General features: G+C 42.5%; 1 protein-coding gene across 3 annotated transcripts in view; it reads right to left on the bottom strand.

The window, feature by feature from the left end:
• The window catches only part of TIAM2 (TIAM Rac1 associated GEF 2), a 272,961-nt gene that overhangs the window by 112,711 nt on the left and 140,544 nt on the right, over nt 1-19,706 (bottom strand). For all 3 annotated transcript variants that reach the window (XM_040350977.1, XM_040350974.1, XM_040350975.1), the window contains one exon: nt 18,570-18,734. In XM_040350977.1, coding sequence (XP_040206911.1) covers nt 18,570-18,734 — 165 coding nt within the window. The remainder of the gene's footprint in view (nt 1-18,569; nt 18,735-19,706) is intronic.

A 19,706-nucleotide genomic window follows, 5' to 3' on the forward strand; every position in this document is an offset into this window, starting at 1 on the left:
ACTAATATAGGGCTGCCCAACATGTTTAATCTTTTCTTACCCCTGTCCCCCATAGACAGATTGTCTTCTAATATTGACTGTCATCTAATGTCTGGGGGCACCTCAAACTGAACCTGTGGCCAGGGTATGGACATTTATCTATTTACACATTCTTATCAAGCAGTAAAAGAGAAATTTTTCATTTTTGGACACAGGAGCTCTGTCTTAAACTACAGTACAGTAGGTGCTTTAAGGAGATGGTCATTGGCAAAGCAAAGATGGAGGGACAGCTCTGTATAACCATCCCAGCAAGCCTCATTTTTTAGCAAGAAAAAATAGGAATGGATCAGAAGAAACAAACTGGAGGGACTTGTGTCTTGTAATATACTTCAAGAAAAAGATTGTACAGAGAAGACAATAATCATGTTTTTAATGGGATGTCTAAAAGCAGTCCAACTGAGTGGTGGGAAACACAGCAAACAAAGGCTAACAGTCCCACAAAACAACAAGTCAAAAGAAGGGCTAAATAAATTTCAAAGAGCAGCAAGAAGTACTTTACGATCAAAGTTGTCATCAGATTGGACCTAAACATCCACCTAATAAAACTTAATGAACATGTGACCAGGAGGCAGTCTTGCAAATACGAGAAGCAGGTTGAGTGTGCCTTTGCATGAAGGGTTGAACCTTATCCTTTTAAGACATTATGCCCCATACACGCAATCAAAATTTCTAAAGGAAAAGGTCAGACAGACTTTTTCCATTGGAAATTCCGACCGTATGTATGCCCCATCGGAGTAATTGCATCGGAAATTCCGATAAATTCCATCGGAGTTTAAATAGAGAACATCTTCTCTTTTCCTCCGATGGACTTCCGTCGGAATTCCAATGTGAATTTGGTCGGGCAAAGGTCCGATTGTGTGTACGGGGCATTAGGATGATTTGTCTAATACACCTGGAAATATCCAAATGAAAGGCAGAGTGTCCCCTGTAGGCACCCTCAGGAGTGACAGTAAGAAAATCTGATTGTCTAAAAGAACTTGTAGATAAAAGGTAAACTCGCACAGCATGGAACACATCCAGACACTGGAATGTTTTGTTGAAGCAGGACATAAAGAATGAAGAACAATGGGCCAGATCCTCAGCCAGCGGCGCAAATTTAGTTCGTCCGAACTTATGTCATTTAAGTTACGTTGCCCTAAGTTGGTGTCGTAAGTGCCGTATCCACAGCGCATTTGCGTGTAAATTTGCGCCAGCGTAACTTAAATTCCGAGGCGTAAGGCGGGGTTATTGCAAGTGGGAAGGAAGTGGGCGTGCTTCATTGTAATGAGCCGTGACCCCATGCAAATGAGGCGCCGGCCGTACTGCGCATGCGCGCACGAATCGGGACCTCACTGGGCATGTGCAGAACTGGTCTTGGCGCAATCAGTGAGATAGGTAAAAGGCCAAGTGTACTTAGTTTGAGGATCGCCCTGTGTCAAAAAAGCCCCACACAAACACACTTCCCTTGCAAAAGTATATCCCATTGTTTCCCTTCCATGAGCAATTTGCTTCTGCTCTGTTTGTTTGTGTGTTGGTAAGTTGTGTTTGTGAGAAAAGTGTTTGAGGAGTTGGAGAGTCTAGTTGTTGTTTGTTTTTGAGAAGTGTCTTTAGTTAATTTGTTTGTTAGTGTTTTTGCTGATTGTTTTTTGGTGCTTGTTTTTTGTTTTTTTGTTTGAGCGTGTTTGTTTTTGAATTTATATTAGCTGTGTCCTTGTGTGTTTAGATTTTTGTCAGTTTTTTGGGGTGTATATTTTTGTCTGGTTTTTGGGTGTGTATTCTAGATTGTTTGTCGGGTGTGTTTCTTGTTGCTGGGTGGTGTATGTGATGGCCCCCAAACGCAGGAAGCTTAATTTCACCCTGGGAGAGAAGCAAATTCTTGCTCGGGGCATTGTGAAATATGGGCGATTTCTGCATGGCCCTGAGAGCCAGAACACCACCCCGGCCAGGAGGAGGCAGCTTATTAAAAAGATCACGGACCAGATCAATGCGGCGGGGGGGGGGAGACCAGGACCCCCGCTGGCATACAGAAAAAAATAAATGATCTGAGGAGCGTCGTCCGGAATAAGATGGCAAGGATCGACGCCCATACCAGGGGCACTGGAGGAGGGGGACCCTGCCCAGTCAGACTGACGGAGGAGGAATGGGCAGTGGCCCAGTGTTTCCACCCACAGCAGGTGGTGGGCCTGCCTGGCTATACGTCAGATGTTCCTAGGAGGACAGGTACATTTTTTTTTTACTCTCTGTTGATTAGCATGTGTGGGTGGGGGAAGGGAAGATGTGCCAAGTGTGTGGATCCTCAAACATGTGATTGATTTGTGTCCTCCACAGATGGCCAGGAGGTTGCAGGCCAGGAGGTTGCAGGCCAGGAGGTTGCAGGCCCATCGGGCCAGGCTGCTGCACCACCCCCAAGACAGGCTGATGATGAGTCCCAAGAAGGGCAGGATTCCCCAGGGGAGGGGATTGGCCAAACCTCCCCTCATGAGGAGGTTGAGGGGGAGGAGGTTGAGGGGGAGGAGGATGAGTGGGAGGAGGATGAGGGGGAGGAGGACGAAAATATGCAGATTGGCCGGGAAGTCCTCCTGGCCACTGATATGACCTTTGAGTCTTCCCCTGAGGCTACCCCTGAGGCTGGCACCAGTCAGGCCACCATCAGGGGTAGCCCCTCCCACTTCTCCCCCAACAGGCCTCCAGTCACAAGGGTCACTCTCTCCCCTCCTCCAGGCCCGCAAGACTCAGCGGCAGCCAGGGGGCCGACCCAGGAGACCGTGGCTGTGGGCGAGCGTCTGTCGGCCAGTGTGGTGAAGGACAATGCCCGGCAGACCCGCACTCTTGGGAAAATACTCCAAAAAATTACCCAGATGGAGCACAGCCAGGGTGAAATGATGGAGGCACTCGGTGATGTGGCCACCAACTCAACGGCGGTCATTACATGCTTGAACGACATACAGACCGCCACAACACGCGTGGCCCATGAGCTGAGTGCCCTGACCCAGGCTGTGCAGGACAATACTAGGTCTGGCCAGGCCAATGTGGCTGCCCTCACTGCCTGTCTCACTCGAATTGCAGGGGCCATGGAGGGCAGGCCAGCAGGGGCGGTTCCTCCTTCCCCAGCTCACCCCCCCCAGGAGGCTCCTCCTTCCCCAGCTCACCCCCCCCAGGAGGCTCATCCTTCCCCAGCTCACCCCCCCAGGAGGCTCCTCCTTCCCCAGCTCACCCCCCCCAATGGACATCCTCCACGACGGCGTGGCCGTGGCCGTGCCCCTGCCCGTGCCCCTGCCCAGCCAAGGCGTAGCAATCGCCGCCGCTAATTAATTAGCAGGGATACTTTTGTTTTGTTGTTTATGTTATTTTTTTTTTTTATTATTTAATTTGGTCTTCTGTACTTATGATTTGATTTATGTGTGTGAATGATGTGTGAATGTGGGGGGGTGGCATTCCTGATAAATTAAGGGTGTCACCCTCAGTTTTGGTGGAGTAGGGATCCCCAGGACCAGGGAGAAGTGCAATCCCAGGTTCCTGAATGGTGTATGAATGCACAGTGACATAATTGGAGCCGTGGCGTGGCGTTACTGCTCCCAAGTCCCAAAGGGGGGGGGGTACTTGGATCTAATCCAATTCGATGTGCATGTGATGTGTCTGTGCTAGTGACCACAGTGGTGTGCATTCAAGCATTCTCATTGTGACTTTATTGATGTGCATTTACAGGGAAAAGATACATTCTTATTGTGACATTATTCATGTACGTTTACTGGGAAAAAATGCCTTCTGCAAGGCGTCTCCTGGCTGCTGTGCCCTCAGCAGACCGGGTAGAGTTGGTTGGGGGGGTATTGCCTGGGTCGGGGGTCAGGTCAGCACATAAGTCAATATGCAGTCCCCTTCTCATGGCAAAGTTGTGGAGTATACAACATGCCCCGATTATCTGGCACACAAAGTCTGGGGAATACAACAATGTACCCCCAGACTTATCCAGGCATCTGAAGCGGGACTTCATAAGCCCAAATGTACGTTCAACCACTCCCCGGGTACGTATGTGCGCCTGGTTGTAGCGTTGCTCTCCTGGGGTTTGGGGGTTCCTGAATGGGGTCATCATGTGAGGTCCCAGGGCATATCCAGAGTCACCTGTAAGGGAAAAGACAGGAGGATATTAGTCATGCATGTGCCCCTTGTGATGTCAGCATCATGGGGGGGACATACCTGACACACATGTCACTCACCAATCAGCCAGCTGTCTCCATACATGTTCTGTTCCAAATCTCTGGAGATCTGGGTCTGCCGGAAAATATAACTGTCATGGCAGGATCCCGGAAATTTAGCACAGACGTGCCAGATGAGGCCATGGGCATCTACGATCACCTACATATTTATGGAATGCCAGCCTTTACGATTCCGGAACATGTGCTCAGTATCATGGGGGGGTTGTAGTGCCACATGGGTACAATCAATGGCCCCGATGGTGCGTGGGAATCTGGCAATGTGATAGAAGTCTGTCATGGTCTTCAATCGCTGGTCCTCCTGGGTGGGTTTTTGAAATTGATTTCCCATGCGCCGCAGGATTGCAGGGACCACTTGGTGCACACACCTGCTCATGGAGGATTGTGCCATCCCAGCCACGCCTCCACTTGTGCGTTGGAAAGAGCCAGTGGCAAGAAAATGCAGAGTTGCCAGTACTTTGATGAGTGGCTGCAGTGCATGGGAGCGTTGTGTTGGGCTGGTGAGATCATCCTGAAGGATTGTGGTTGATTCCAGGATGGCTTCACGGTTGAATCTGAAGTTGCGGAATACCTCAGAAGCAGGCATGCCAAACACATCTTGGCGTGGGCGGTATACCCTCTCCTGTGCCCTCCTCCTCCTCCTCTGTGCCCTCCTCCTTCTTTGCGCCTCTAAAGACACTAATGCAGCTAGGATCATTGATGGCCCTGGCATTTTGGCAGACAGATTGTAGTCCTGAAAGTGTGTGTGTGCTGAGCTCTTCATCAATGGTGTTGCTTCAGCAGACATTCAGACGGCATGTGTAAAATTAGGGCTGCTTTTATAAAGTGTAAATTCCCTCCGGGAAACTAACAGGTGCGCACAGGGCGTAATCTACGGCGCACACACTTAATTCTGTGGATCGCCCTATCTCCCTCATTTGCATCTTTGCCTATCAAAAAAAGCGGCGTGCCTAGCGTAATTTGCGCCCGGGAATGCGCCGGTGTAATTATTTTAGGTAGGACGGAAAAGCCGGAATTTCAGGCGCTTCTCGTTTTGAGGATCGGGCGCAAAGATACACGCCGTGTAAATTTAGAAATCTCGAGTTAAGTCGGCGTATCTCTTTTGTGGATCTGGCCCACTGTCTTGGTAAGGTGAAAGGAGAAAACCACCTTGAGAAAAAAAAGGCCTTAAGTCTCAAGACGAACTTATTCCTGTGAAACATTAGGATGGTGTAACAGCACTGGTGAACAGAGTGAACCACAACTGCGGTTAGCAAGGACTTCAATGCGCTTCTTTATGTGACAACTCAATATTGGCCCCAGGCGTCACTCCTCGCAACAGGAGTTTGGGGGATCTCTACATCATCTTTCTGTCACATAAAGAAAAGCGTTGAGCTACTAAGGATGGACGCATTACAACATGTGACCAGAGCTTAGCGTTTAAAAATATAATATACTTCAAGGTCAATATTCCAATACACCTCTATATGCAAGTGATTATCAGTAAAGGACCCCAGGCGTCACTCCTCACAAACAGGAGTTTGGGGGTTCTCTACATCATATCACCTTAAGCATAAAGGGATGTATTAGGCCACTAAGGGAGATGCTATGAAATAGCATCAACCCCTAGCATAGAAAAGTTAGAGCGAACATGTTCAAAAAATTAGGACAAGTCCTATAAGGGATTTGTACTTATGTCAAGCTCGTAGTAAATAGGAGTTGTAGTAACAACTGGTACTTGCATATGACAGGCACTATAGTTGAAGTAATAGTACTTGCGTATGAGAGGCAATATAGCTCAGGTAATTATAGTTGCATACATGAGGTAAATATTGCAGACGTAATAGTAGTTAAATATGAGAGGCAATATAGCTCAGATAATTATAGTTGCATACATGAGGTAAATATTGCTCTAGTAATTTGAGGGTAGCTGACCCTTTAAGGTACTCCTTAGCAAACAGCCTTTAGCACAGCAGTATCTCCCAAATAGTATGTTGATATCCACACGGCATATTTAGTAACTCAATTGTAATAGATGAAACACTAGCAGTAGATCTTCTTATAGGACTACAAGTGATACAATGGTTACTTATCCGTTTGTAGGCTTCTTATGCAGGAGATAGAGTATAAGTGGTGCAAGGTGTTCAGCAAAGACCTCAAGGTTGTCCCCAGCAAAGCTCTGTTGTAGTAAGTGCCTTAGCACCAAAGTAGTAGTTGTTTCCTGGAGCGGTGTTGCAGCATAGGGAACAAAGGCAGCGGCATGTGTAGCGTGGCCGAGCTACGGCTGACAATAATAGAATAGGGATTGAGTGTGAAGTCAATGCCTTTATAGGCATGTCAGCAGCTGTAGTGCATCACACTAGATTTGAAAGGAGCTCCGTTCTAGGTGCACTTCCGCGTTCCACGGTGGAACACACAGGGCGCTGCGCGATGACGCCATTGTGCGGTCGCTGTAATGCATTCCAGCACGGAACGCATTACAAGGAAGTAACAGACACACGGAGCGCCTGTTACAGATGGCCGCTTTACAAGACCACTTACTGACAGCATCCAATCTCAAGAAGGCAGCTACATAACCATTTGTCTAAGACTGAGATCATATGTCCTGTAATGTACCATTAGAAAAAAGACTTTAAAATAAGTCTTTACTGACCTATACAGCTGAAGGCAAATGGAACAATGCATCCTCAAATGTCAAAGCAGAAGTAATGAAGTTGTTCTCTCAGCAACTCTGCTCAATCTGCTTCATCTCCCAGAGTACCTACTCTTTAAACCGGTGGTTGCCAACCTTTCGGACCTCAAGGACCATTAAACCCACATTTTTTAAATCCTGCGGACCACTAACATGAATATAACACAGGGCTCCAGATTTCTGCCCCCCCTGACACCTGGAACACACCGCTGCCTTATACACACAATTATCTAGCTCTCTGCCCCCCCCCCCCACACTCTGCATCACACTGATGTCTTATACAGACTCATCATTGGATCTTACCTCTTTATCCAGGAATGTGCTCGGGCTCTGTGCTCCCTCCCACAGTCTGTGATCAACTCTGCCATTGAAAGTCCCCTCCTTCACTTCCGGCTCTCCGAACTACTCTTGGAGCCTTCCTCTGATTTCACATAAGCCGAAACTACTAAGGTATCAATGCACACTGACAGTAATGACTGTCAGTGCACTTTGAGAACAACACTGGAAACAACATTGTGCGGTGTACATCCACTACAATGTTGATTTGCGACAAAATCCTTGAAGACCACCAAAATGTTCTCACAGACCATCAGTGGTCCACGTATCACTTGGTTGATGACTGCTGCTCTATACTGTGTACATTAGAGATTAGAAGCTTCTGAGTCACTGCTGGAGGTAAGGGAGGAGCAGAGCTATTTAATGAACCACTACAGAATGACCTTCACTATGACTTTTAAAAATGAATGGATCCACAGTGTGTGCAGCTACAGAGGTCTTCCTGTTAAAATATGTAAGTATAAAATGTTTGTTATTTTTTTAGGAAAAAAAATAGACTTTACAATCACTTTAAATACTGTTGCTTTTCATGAAATAACATTTTCATTAAATAATTGGCTTTATGTGATGGGTACTTTCCGGTAATTACTTTAAGCATTACATTTGCTGAAAATAAGCTTTAATTAGAAGTCCTATATGACAAAAGTGAATACTGTGCTAAACACATAGCACTGTTTTTAGGCTACTTGATTATGATTTTGTTTTTATTAGATTTTGTTTATATTAGATTTTAAAGTCTTTATGTATACAGTGATTTAGTTTTCATAAAAGCCTGGATTTAGCTCCCTTTAACTTGTTTGTTTTAATGCATCACTAGACACAGACTAGAGTGTCCTAAATCAAAGACAATTTAAATGTTTTAAACAGTCGTACATCAAGGATAGTAAAATGTTTTAAACCTGTAAAGAACTATTGTACAGCGTGCAAAATGAATAAGGATTCCTTGCACTCACCAGAGCAGTAAGGAAATGTAAGGAGGAAAAATAACCAGGAAAGATGTAGAAGAAACGAGGCAGCAATACACACCGCTTATGATAAACTTTCAAGCACAGAAAACAAAAGACAGAAAAAAGAAAAATGTTTAAATCAAACAGTTACTGCTACATTGCTGCACAGATGTAACACAGACACAGTCAGTGACTGCTAACAATAACAATTCATTGTTTGCCACTCTCTTTTCTTAGCCACATTTTGTAGGATGCAGTCAACGTGAGCTTACACAGATCTACAAATTCTGCGCACAAAAATAGCAGACGCAATAAAGTAATTTCACAGACTAACTGAGCAGGATGATGTCATCGTACAATAAGCAAGCATTATTACTGCACAATGAAACAAGCTGGTCATTTTCGACAACAAGGCATATAGGTGTGCAAAAATACAGGTGGTGTAATGTATATGCATACCTTGCTTACAAATATATGTATCTAGTAATCGGTTCTTAATTTTATTCTTTTAAAACTGAAATCCAGACAGTTACAAAAGTTTACAATTAAGGAAGATCTGTATTCCTTAATAATAAGAAACACAAAGAGCCAATAAGTTGCGCTGCAGTGCAAGGGGTATGCGGATAGGAGGCAAAAGCTGAGTGAGATAAGTTCATCAGTCTGCTGCTTCCCCTTCTACTGTCCAATCACAGTGTAGGGGTGGGAAGGAGACCATTCATTTGTAACTGAACTGCAGCAGAGTAAAATCAGGTCTCCTTCCTTGCCAGAAAGTGATGTTCTGTGATGCAGAGCTTAGTAAGGCCTCATTCACATGGGCATACTAGAGCATACGCCTGTGCAAGGGCTGTGTTTTCTGCACAGGTGTTCCATGCATCCCAATGCAGGCAAGTCCCATTTATGTCAATTAGGATACAGTGGCTGCACTGACACAGCCACTGCTTCTAACTTGACAGCCATTCAAGTGCAGGTTCACAGCCCCAAAGTCAGACAGTGTGTTTTCGGGGTCATGCACCAGCACCCAGGTGGCTGCCTGCATGGGGATCTATGGAACACCTGTGCATCCCCTTGCGGGCAAACACAGCTCTCGCACAGGCGTATGTTGTAGCACACCAGTATGAACAAGACCAAAATCTTGGACCTGAATGGACAGAAATACAAATCTATTTGCCCTTAAAGGGGGTTGTAAAGGTAAATGTTTTTTTTCCCTAAATAGCTTCCTTTATCTTAGTGCAGTCCTCCTTCACTTACCTCATCCTTCAATTTTGCTTTTAAATGTCCTTATTTCTTCTGAGAAATCCTCACTTCCTGTTCTTCTGTCTGTAACTACACACAGTAATGCAAGGCTTTCTCCCTGGTGTGGAGAAAGCCTCTTGAGAGGGAAGGGGGTGAGCAGGAGTGTCAGGACGCCCACTAACACACAGCTTCTTTCTCTATCTGCAAAGTAGAGAGTGTCCTGACTTGCCTGCTTGCCCCCTCCCCCTCAAGAGGCTTTCTCCACACCAGGGAGAAAGCCTCGCATTACTGTGTGTAGTTACAGACAGGAGAACAGGAAGTGAGGATTTCTCAGAAGAAATAAAGGAATTTAAAAGCAAAATCGCAAGGATGAGGTAAGTGAAGGAGGACTGCACTAAGGTAAAGGAAGCTATTTAGGGAATTTTTTTTACCTTTACAACCCCTTTAATTAGAGTGTATTGAGATGTTAAGACATGCTTAGCTGGTAACATGTAGGCATTTGTTTTTATAGAGCAGAATAGGTTTGATGTTTATGCTACATCATTTGTAATATGTGAGTATCGTGCTAATTTATAAAAGGGTCAACAAGGGTCTAGACCAAAATGTTATCTTAAGCCCCGTACACACGGTCAGAATTTTGTCCAGCCAAAATCACATTGGGATTCTTACAGGATTCCATTGGAGTAAAAGAGAACATGTTCTCTATCTAAACTCCGACGGAAAAAATCCAATAAGGCATACACATGGTCGGAATTTCCAATGGAAAAAGTCAGTCTGACTTTTTCCATTGGAAATTCTGATCGAGTGTACAAGGCATAAGTCTCCTGAATGATAGCTGATAAGTCTCCTGAATGAAACACTCCCAGTATGACTGAAAACTGTTGTAAAAGGAAATTTGGGGTATAACAAATGCATTTCTTATTTTGCTGTACACAGGAAGAACCTTCTTTCTGGGTCCCACATATATATCTAAAGCAGAAATTTATTAGGTCAATAACATAACACTTTCCAAGACAAATAAATAGGAAAAGGTCCACTAAGCATTTCCATAGACCATTAGGTGTTCTTTTAAAATAAGAACAACGGTGCTGGAACTTCTTTATGTGCTTTGAACTGAAGTGCTTAAACTGACCCTATCACCAGACCATTCATTTCAACAACAATCTTATCATATGTGCATTTAACATATAGTATTGCATGTTATTTACCTGTAAAAGCTTCCCTTGTACGCACCCCAAAAATATTAAGCTGGCCATAAATTATACAATTTGCTGGTACAATTTTCCTTTAGATTTACCAAAACCATATAATATGAGTTCAAACCCAAACACATTCAATTTGTATGAAATCAGGCAGGACCTTGCACTACATAGCTGGAGGTAAATATAAAGGAAATTAAATAAGAAAATTGTATAATGTATGACCAGCTTTAGACTGTTGCTTCAAGCATCTTGGATGCTGTGTGGTTGATTTACAAAAGCTGGAGAGCTGCACCAGATTTTGCATGTCCAGTTTTAGTAAATCCCCCCCCCCCCCTTCCTTCAGACTTGGGAGTAAACAATGCCTGATCTTTGGTATTAGAGAAATAATTGGAATCAGTGGGAGGAATAGTGTCCCATTGTTGGTGTCAGTGGTAAAAATTATGTCCCATTGTTGGTGTCATTGGCAGGAATAATGCCTCAGGGGGCAGATAAAGGCAAGCAAAGGGCTGTACCTTGCCCCAGGGCCACAGTTTGGAGACCACTGCTCTATAGTATTCCCCCTTTTCTCCTACCCCAGCAGCTGCATAAAAAGTTATGTAGAGAAGTGATGGGAGAGGGGTAGAACTTTGCCAGCCCAGTCAGTAATTAGACACTCCAAGAAGTGGAGAGGGCTATGATATGGCGGGAGAGAAGGGGCTGTGCCAGTGAATTGGCTCTTTCTAAAGTAATCAGATTTTTTAGCAAGTTCAAAGACCTAGGAAAACACGGCCGAATGTTTAATAGAAACTGTCCGAAATTCGGCTTGTATGTATGGCAGCCGGTGAGACAGAAGCCAGCCGTTCTGCTGACTGGAGTGTTCTGGTGGGGGACTGTCCCCCTGTCAGAACATAACAGAACAGCAGGGGAGATCGCTGCCCTATCATCAGATTGTTAGTACAGTGGCTCTGACTCGAGCCGTCAGTTAAAAAAAAAAAACTAGTGGTGCGTGCTATGCTTTAATGCAAAGTTATTTGTGGAAAGGAAAAATGTTATCGGTAAGCATTTCAAATATTAAAATATTTGATTTTTCTGTACCTTTTTACTTGCATTTTTTTGGGGGGGTAGGGAAGACTCCTAAATTGTAAAGATATATATTTTTTTTAAATGACCGTTATTTATGGATGAAATTAGAAAGTTAGCGCCACATAACTAAAAATATAGCTGATATTTTTCAGGAACATTAACTTTAGAGTTCAAAAGATGTATACACGTTAGTTTATTAATATATTTAGTTAAAATGGTGTTGAAAAGCATTACAAGCAACACTGTTATACTCTTCAGATGGAATAAATCTGAATTTATACTTAATCTCTTCAGATGGAATAAATCTTTTGCACTTTACTCAAGATTTTAGTAGACTTGTTTAAATAGTCAAACTTTAAAGATTCAGTACATTTGCATTTTTATATGTCCAGATACACTCTAGATCAGGGCTTCTCAACCAGGGTACTGTGGAACCCTAGGGTTCCTCCAGAGGTTGCTAAGGGTTCCTTGAGCAAAGAGTAATTTCTGCCTCTTAGGCCTCGTACACACGACCGAGATACTCGACGGGCGAAACACATCGTTTTCCTCGTCGAGTTCCTTCTTAAGCCGTCGAGAAACTCGACAAGCCAATTTCTCCATTCCCGTCAAGGAAATAGAGAACATGCTCTCTTTTTGGCTCGTCGAATTTCTCGACAGTTTCCTCGACGAAAATGTACACACGACCGGTTTCCTCGGCAAAAAAATATCTCCCAGCAAGTTTCTTGCTGGTTTTTGCCAAGAAACTCGGTCGTGTGTACGAGGCCTTAGATAAGTTTCCATTGACACCATTGAGCTTTTTAGCTATCTTTAAAGGGTCATTTAGTACATTCCCCGAGGCCAGAAAGTTAGTTCAAGGGTTCCTCCATGTTGAAAAGATTGAGCCATCCTTGCATCTTGAGAATGTGTGTGTGTTTTGGTTTTGATTTTTTTTTTTTATGCTGCAAATCATCTGTTTGATGTAGACATACCATCATCTAGAACAGCCTTTCTCAACATTTTCAACACGGAGGAACCCTTGAAATGGTTCTCAGGTCACGGGGGAACCCCTGCTTAAAATTTGAAATCTACAACTCATGATACATCAGTGTGATGGTCAGTGGGAAGAATGGTCCTTACACTTGTGGTCATTGGAAGGAATTACCTTCTTGCAGATAGCTAAAAAGATCAGGGGTGTCAGTGGGAACTTATCTGAGAGGTAGAAATTGCCCAAAGCTGAAGAAACCCCTAGCAACCTCTGGAGGAACCCTAGGGTTCCACAGAACCCTGGTTAAGAATCACTGATCTAGAATCTGAAAATATAGTTTCCTCTCTAGTGAAGCAAGGGATGACAAGTTTTATATATTTCTGTATAACTCAGGGCTGTCTTTAGTTTGTTCAGATGAGGAGGAAACACAAATATATGCTGTATATGTAAACTGTTCTGCATCTCACTAATAGCTTTTTACAGGTGTGTTAATATGTATTGCAGCAAGACATGTGAAACCACTATAAACATACATCGATATGCATATTAATGTTTGATTAGCTTGTTAAATGCAATGAATAAGGTCTTAGAGATACTTGAAGATACCCCCAAAACGCATGTTTCCACAATAAAAGGGCTGTTATTTCTGTAAAATAGCACTGAAATTTTGTTAAAGAGGCAGTTTAAATGCAAACCCTGCTCCCCAGAGTTCTGCGTTAAAAATCCAGATGAATATAATGCTCAGTCTTCGACCATGTACATTTAGGTTCTATCTCATTTCACCTTTGCATGCATGAATTTCAAGCCGTAATTACAATGTTCTTCATCTGCACAGGCAATTATATTCTATTAATTGAAATGAAACTGCAGAACAAGTAATTACTAGTTCAGATAGTATAAAATTAAACTGAAATTTGTCTGCCATCTTGTGGACAGCACTGGGTTAACAATCAGGTATTTTCAATACACAGAATGTACAGGGCCAGAGTGCAAAATGTGTAAGAGCATACAAGTCATCTTACCTGAATAGTATAAACTGATATCTCATTAGTTGCTGATTACTGCACTGCTCAACATCACTGCTCTTTGTACTGATTTAAAGGAAAACTGTGTGATTGGGTCAGTGTTATTTTATTTGCATTTTTTGAGATTTATACATGTTTAAACTGTTGTCTTAATTCTGTTTATTTCACTATGTGTATACAAACTGTGTTTTAACAAATAAACATTTAATACGCAATAACATGTATTGTCGTTATCTGAAAAAGCAGAACAGCAGAGCAGCTTGCTTTGCAGCTCCATATGTCTAATGGAAACTTCACATTCATGCTAATGACGTAAAAAGAGCATGAGAGTTCCACTTACTAGCTGAAGAAAAGATCACATAATATTAAAATATGGTCTTTAATATTTTCCTTTGAAAAACATATTTAAAAAAATATATTTTTTATAATTCTGGCCCCAATAAACAAGAAAGGAAATAGATAATCAGCCACTATACATTCTATTTTATGAATAGGCCTGCATTTTTTTAAGTATATAAGCCATATATTAAGCTACATCTTGTTTTCTTTCTAAAAGTAGCTTCTGCATTTCTAATACCTGCATTAGATGCAAGCAATTTCTTGCTTTTCAATTTGAAAAACAAACAAGTTACTGCAATCACAGATGGAAAGATATCTGCTGAAAGTAAAGGTAACACAAGATCTGCCTTCGTTTATTAGTTGCACAGGTTTTTCGGCATGCTGAAATTAATTTGGAGCAGTTCCAATGCCATATAATGCTTGTTATCACTTATGGTTGGTTGTATCATTCTTGGAAATTGAATAGTCTATGACGATGCCTACTACTACTATTTCTTTATTGGTGAATGTTTTACAACACTTTGAAGTACCAGTAAAATGCCTCCTAGAATTCAAGAATTACTGTATTTATTGGCGTATAACACTCATTTTTTTACCCTGAAAATAGAGGGTAAACTGTGCCTGCGTGTTATCCGCAGGGGGCTGTGGAAAGTTTTTTTCCTAAAACTTCCCCCTTAAAGTTAGGGTGCGTGTTATACGCCTGTGCATGTTATACACCGATAAATACGGTATGTTATGTGTAAAATGTGGTTAAACTTTGATTTTCAAATGTGCTGCATGGATTTTTTTTACCTAATTTGATTTTGCATATGCACTCTTTAGCTACATAGGGCTGTAAAAAGTCCCACAAATAACCAGATAATTCACTATTCTTACAGGAAGCTATATTCTAATGGGTAAACAATATATAAAGTAAAAATTGATAAAATCACATAGAACTTCATCAAATGATACAGCAGCGCTAGTAGTCACTTAAATTCTGAATGTGACCACTCTTTTGCATGTATAATAATACATAAAGCAAGAAAGTTCTCCAAAAGTCAGAGGGTGAGCCAAAGTTCAGTGGGAAAGGTGTTCCTAAACAAATGTTCAGCTGTCTGCAGCTGGTGACATCACACGTGAAAGATACACCCGTAGAACGTCTCCCGTTCCAGTTTCCCCCCAAGGGGATCTACTCTCCAGAAAGTAGAATTCATAAGGCTCTGAACAATCACTCCATACGATCGTCTCCAACTCCTGGGATCTGCAATCTGGCCAGCGTGTTGTGTTCCTAATGACCACCAGGTGTCAGGATACACAAAAGGACTCGATAGTGTGATATTATTTTTAAAGCTTTATTACACAGGCTGTGCCAGTGCATTTAAAAATCACAGCATTAACTTGCTTGTGTCGTGAGGTCACGCCCTAACGTTTCGTCCTACCGACTTCCTCTGAGGGCCCTCAGAGGAAGTCGGTAGGACAAAATGTTAGGGCGTGACCTCACGACACACAGGAAGCAACACTCTCGGCGCTGCGTTCTATGTGCGCTCCAGTGTGTGGAGACAGAGCGGTGTGTGCTGGCGGTGGACGCTGACTAGCACTAGTGAAGTAACCCGACTGTGATCCCTGGACTAGCCCGAGTGTTGGCTTATAATTATATTATTTTAAAGCAAGTTAATGCTGTGATTTTTAAGTGCACTGGCACAGCCTGTGTAATAAAGCTTTAAAAACTAAATAACACTATCAAGTCCTTTTGTGTATCCTGACACCTGGTGGTCATTAGGAACACAACACGCTGGCCAGATTGCAGATCCCAGGAGTTGGAGACGATCGTATGGAGTGATTGTTCAGAGCCTTATGAATTCTACTTTCTGGTGAGTAAATCCCCTTGGGGGGGAAACTGGCACGGGAGACGTTCGATGGGTGTATCTTTTACATGTGATGTCACCAGCTGCGGACAGCTGAACATTTGTTTAGGAACACCTTTCCCACTGAATTTTGGCTCACCCTCTGACTTTTGGAGAACTTTCTTGCTTTATGTATTATTATACATGCAAAAGAGTGGTCACATTCAGTATTTAAGTGACTACTAGCGCTGCTGTATCATTTGATGAAGTTCAATGTGGTTTTATCAATTTTTACTTTATATATTGTTGTTCTATATTTTTTTAAGCGGCTGCTCGATCAATGTCTAAAGTTTATTGATATTGATTTATATCTGCACTGTTGTGAATACCTTGAACCCCATAGCGCCGAGATAGTGGAATTAGGCCATATTTTTCACTATTTGTTTATATTCTGATGGGTGACTACTATTTTGAGTTTTCATTGGTTCCCATCTCTGAAAATAAAGTGGGCTATAGCAAATTATGATTGCTATAGTTAGTACATTGAGCATACAAACATACTTCATAAGCTACAAATACTAACCATTTAGCAAGTATCATTCATTGTGCAAGTAAGAAGAGCTACACAGCAGACAGATCCAGAAAATATGGCTGAAATACTAATTTAGGCCCCTTTCACACTGCCACGACTTCAAAGTCGCGTGATTTTGCCACAATTTTACCGCAATTTCAGGGAGACTTGAGGTCTATGAATCTGAACTTGCATCAAAGTCGGACCAAAGTAGTGCAGGGACTACTTTGAAGTCGGCACGTCTTGAAGTTGTACGAATATGAATGGTTGTCATTGGAAATCATGAGGAACAACTTGCCATGCTACTTTGCAGTCCCAAATCGTGGGACAAGTTGTACAAATGTGAAAGGGGCCTTAGAGGGCCGGGGTTACATAGCTGGTACAGAGGTACACACTAGGTACCCTGTTATAGCAGTACCTGTCTGACTTTACCTATATATAAGCAGTAATGTGCATTCATTAACCTTCTATCCTGCTTATTTCAGTTTAAATAACAGGTCCTTAAAAGGTAAACCTAAAGAGTGAATACATTAAAGCGGAGGTTCACCCTAAAAAAAAAATTCTAACATTAGAGCCAGCATACTAAGGACATTTACTGTATGCAGGTCTTTTTTTTTTTTTATCCGTACATACCGTTATATTCTGATTTTGTCCAGGGCTTCCGCGTTCTGATGACTGCAGGACTGGGCGTTCCTATCCCTGCCTCAGGGTTCTGATGACTGCGGGACTGGGCGTTTCTATCCTTGGGGTAGATGATTGACGGCTTGTGAAACAGTTCCCCTGTCGCACAACGCGCGTCACCAGATTTCCGGAAATAGCCGAGCTGCGAGTCGGCACTATACGGCGCCTGCGCCCGCCCATGTAGAGCTAACTGCGAAGGCGCCAAATAGTGCTCGCGCCAAGGCGCCAAATAGTGCTCGCAGCTCGGCTATTTCCGGAAATCTGGTGATGCGTGTTGTGCGACAGGGGAACTGTTTCACAAGCCGTCAATCATCTAACCGAAGGATAGGAACGCCCAGTCCCGCAGTCATCAGAACCCGGAAGCCCTGGACAAAATGACAATATAACGGTATGCACGGATAAAAAAAGACGTGCATACAGTAAATGTCCTTAGTATGCTTAGTATGCTGGATGTAATTCTTAGAATTTTTTTTTAGGGTGAACCCCCGCTTTAAATATAAGAGTAGAAACGTAGAGAAAGTGCAGAGAAGGGCAACCAAACTGATAAGAGGAATGGAGGAGCTCAGCTATGAGGAAAGATTAGAAGAACTAAATGTATTCACTCTTGAGTAGAGGAGATTAAGGGGAATATGATCAACATGTACAAATATATAAGGGGTCCATATAGTGAACTTAGTGTTGAGTTATTCACTTTACGGTCAACACCGAGGACAAGGGGGCACTCTTTACGTCTAGAGGAAAAGAGATTTCATCTCCAAATACGGAAAGGTTTCTTCACAGTAAGAGCTGTGAAAATGTGGAACAGACTCCCTCCAGACGTGGTTCTGGCCAGCTCTGTAGATTGCTTTAATAAAGGCCTGGATTCTTTCCTAAATGTACAGAATATAACTGAGTACTAAGATTTGTAGGTAAAGTTGATCCAGGGTAAATCCGATTGCCTCTCGGGGGATCAGGAAGGAATTTTTTCCCCTCCTGTAGCAAATTGGATCTCATGCTGTGCTGGTTTTTTTTGCCTTCCTCTGGATCAACTGTGGGTATGGAGTTGGGTGTATGGGATAGTACTGTGTTTTTTATTTTTGTGGTTGAACTGGATGGACTTGTGTCTTTTTTCAACCTGACTAACTATGTAACTATGTAACTATGTATTTATTATTGTCCAATATAGTTGTTTGCCATTATTAACATCACAATGCAACACATTTATAAACATCATTTAAAAATTCCAGTATTGCTTGAAGATTCCCTTTGACACATCAGAATGAGCTTTTTGCCGTCTTTGACTAATTGAAGGGGAAACTTTCTTTGCTTCTGGGAGCAACAGAGGCACATTCATACTTTAACACTTTGCATAATTTACTTAATGTTTCTTGTTTTTAAATGAATACTAATAATAGTACCTTTAAATGTACAGTTTATAGAAAAAGAATGGATTCTCAAATGTTTAATATACGTAACGTAGCATATTACCTGTTTAGCTACTTACTTTACAAGCCAAATTTAAGATGTCTTCTGCCCTGTGTTCCGGTCTGAGGTTAACTGTAACATCGTGGTTGTCATAAAAATGGATGAATATAGGGATTTCCCAAGAGATTTCTTTGTGGGTGTCCTCTGGGACCGAGTTGTATATATTCATCAACTCATCAACATGCTAAGAAAAAAAAAAAAGAGTTTTAGAATTTTGTGTTGTCTATAAAATAGAATAAAGTATCTTCCATTAAAGTGTTTCAATGTACTTCCCAGTAGATGGCACTATGGAACAAGAAATAATGACACGACCACCTTTTATGCAGCAACATACATATTATAAAAGATTAAACATACAGTCAAAAAATATTTCATACCAAACAAGGATATTAACTTGTAAGTAGCCATTGACTCCCCACTTGCCTCAGTGTGGTGCTACCGGTTTTCTTATAATGTGACTGCTGGCAGCCCTGGCATCTTTCTCACATGGCACAGTGCAGAACTCCTAGAAGCGCCCCCGCGCCATCTGCTGGCTAATATACAGAAAGCAGCACAGGCATGTTCGAGTGTGCCAGTGACGACAACAGACAGCAAGCATTACTCACTGCACTGGAACAGTGCCTAAGCAAGATGTTCCTTCTGATTCTTTGTGGTGCTTTGGTTCTCTAATCTGTGTTTCTTGCTTTCAGGTTACAGCCTTGCCGTGTACCTTGGATTTTCACTGTACATTTGTCTCCTGTCTGTCCTGACCTGTGTTATAAAGATTAGTAGAATCGTTCCTTGATTTCCCAGCATTACCCCAAAGTTACAAACAAAAGGTGAACAATGATTTACTAAATGCAAAATAGACTGTGCACTTTGCAGAGTGCAGTTGCTCCAGGGCTTAGTAAGGCATCTTGCATACAACAGCTACTGTAGAAGATGCTCAGTACAGATTTTTTTTTTTACTGAGCTAAGATACAGCCCACTAAATGTAATGTGCCTATGCACACAGGCGTGTAAATAAGAGCTGTGCATTCCTCAGTAAAAAAATTAAATAATAATAGACAAATCTGCATTTTTGGTCAATAATTTACGCCTCATGTCCGAAAAATGTGTGCAAATTTCCATTTACATATCGTGCAAAAACATGAGTATACTTTTTGCCGCGTGCACA

Source organism: Rana temporaria, chromosome 4 (genome assembly GCF_905171775.1).
Source record: "Rana temporaria chromosome 4, aRanTem1.1, whole genome shotgun sequence".
Lineage (NCBI taxonomy): Eukaryota > Metazoa > Chordata > Amphibia > Anura > Ranidae > Rana > Rana temporaria.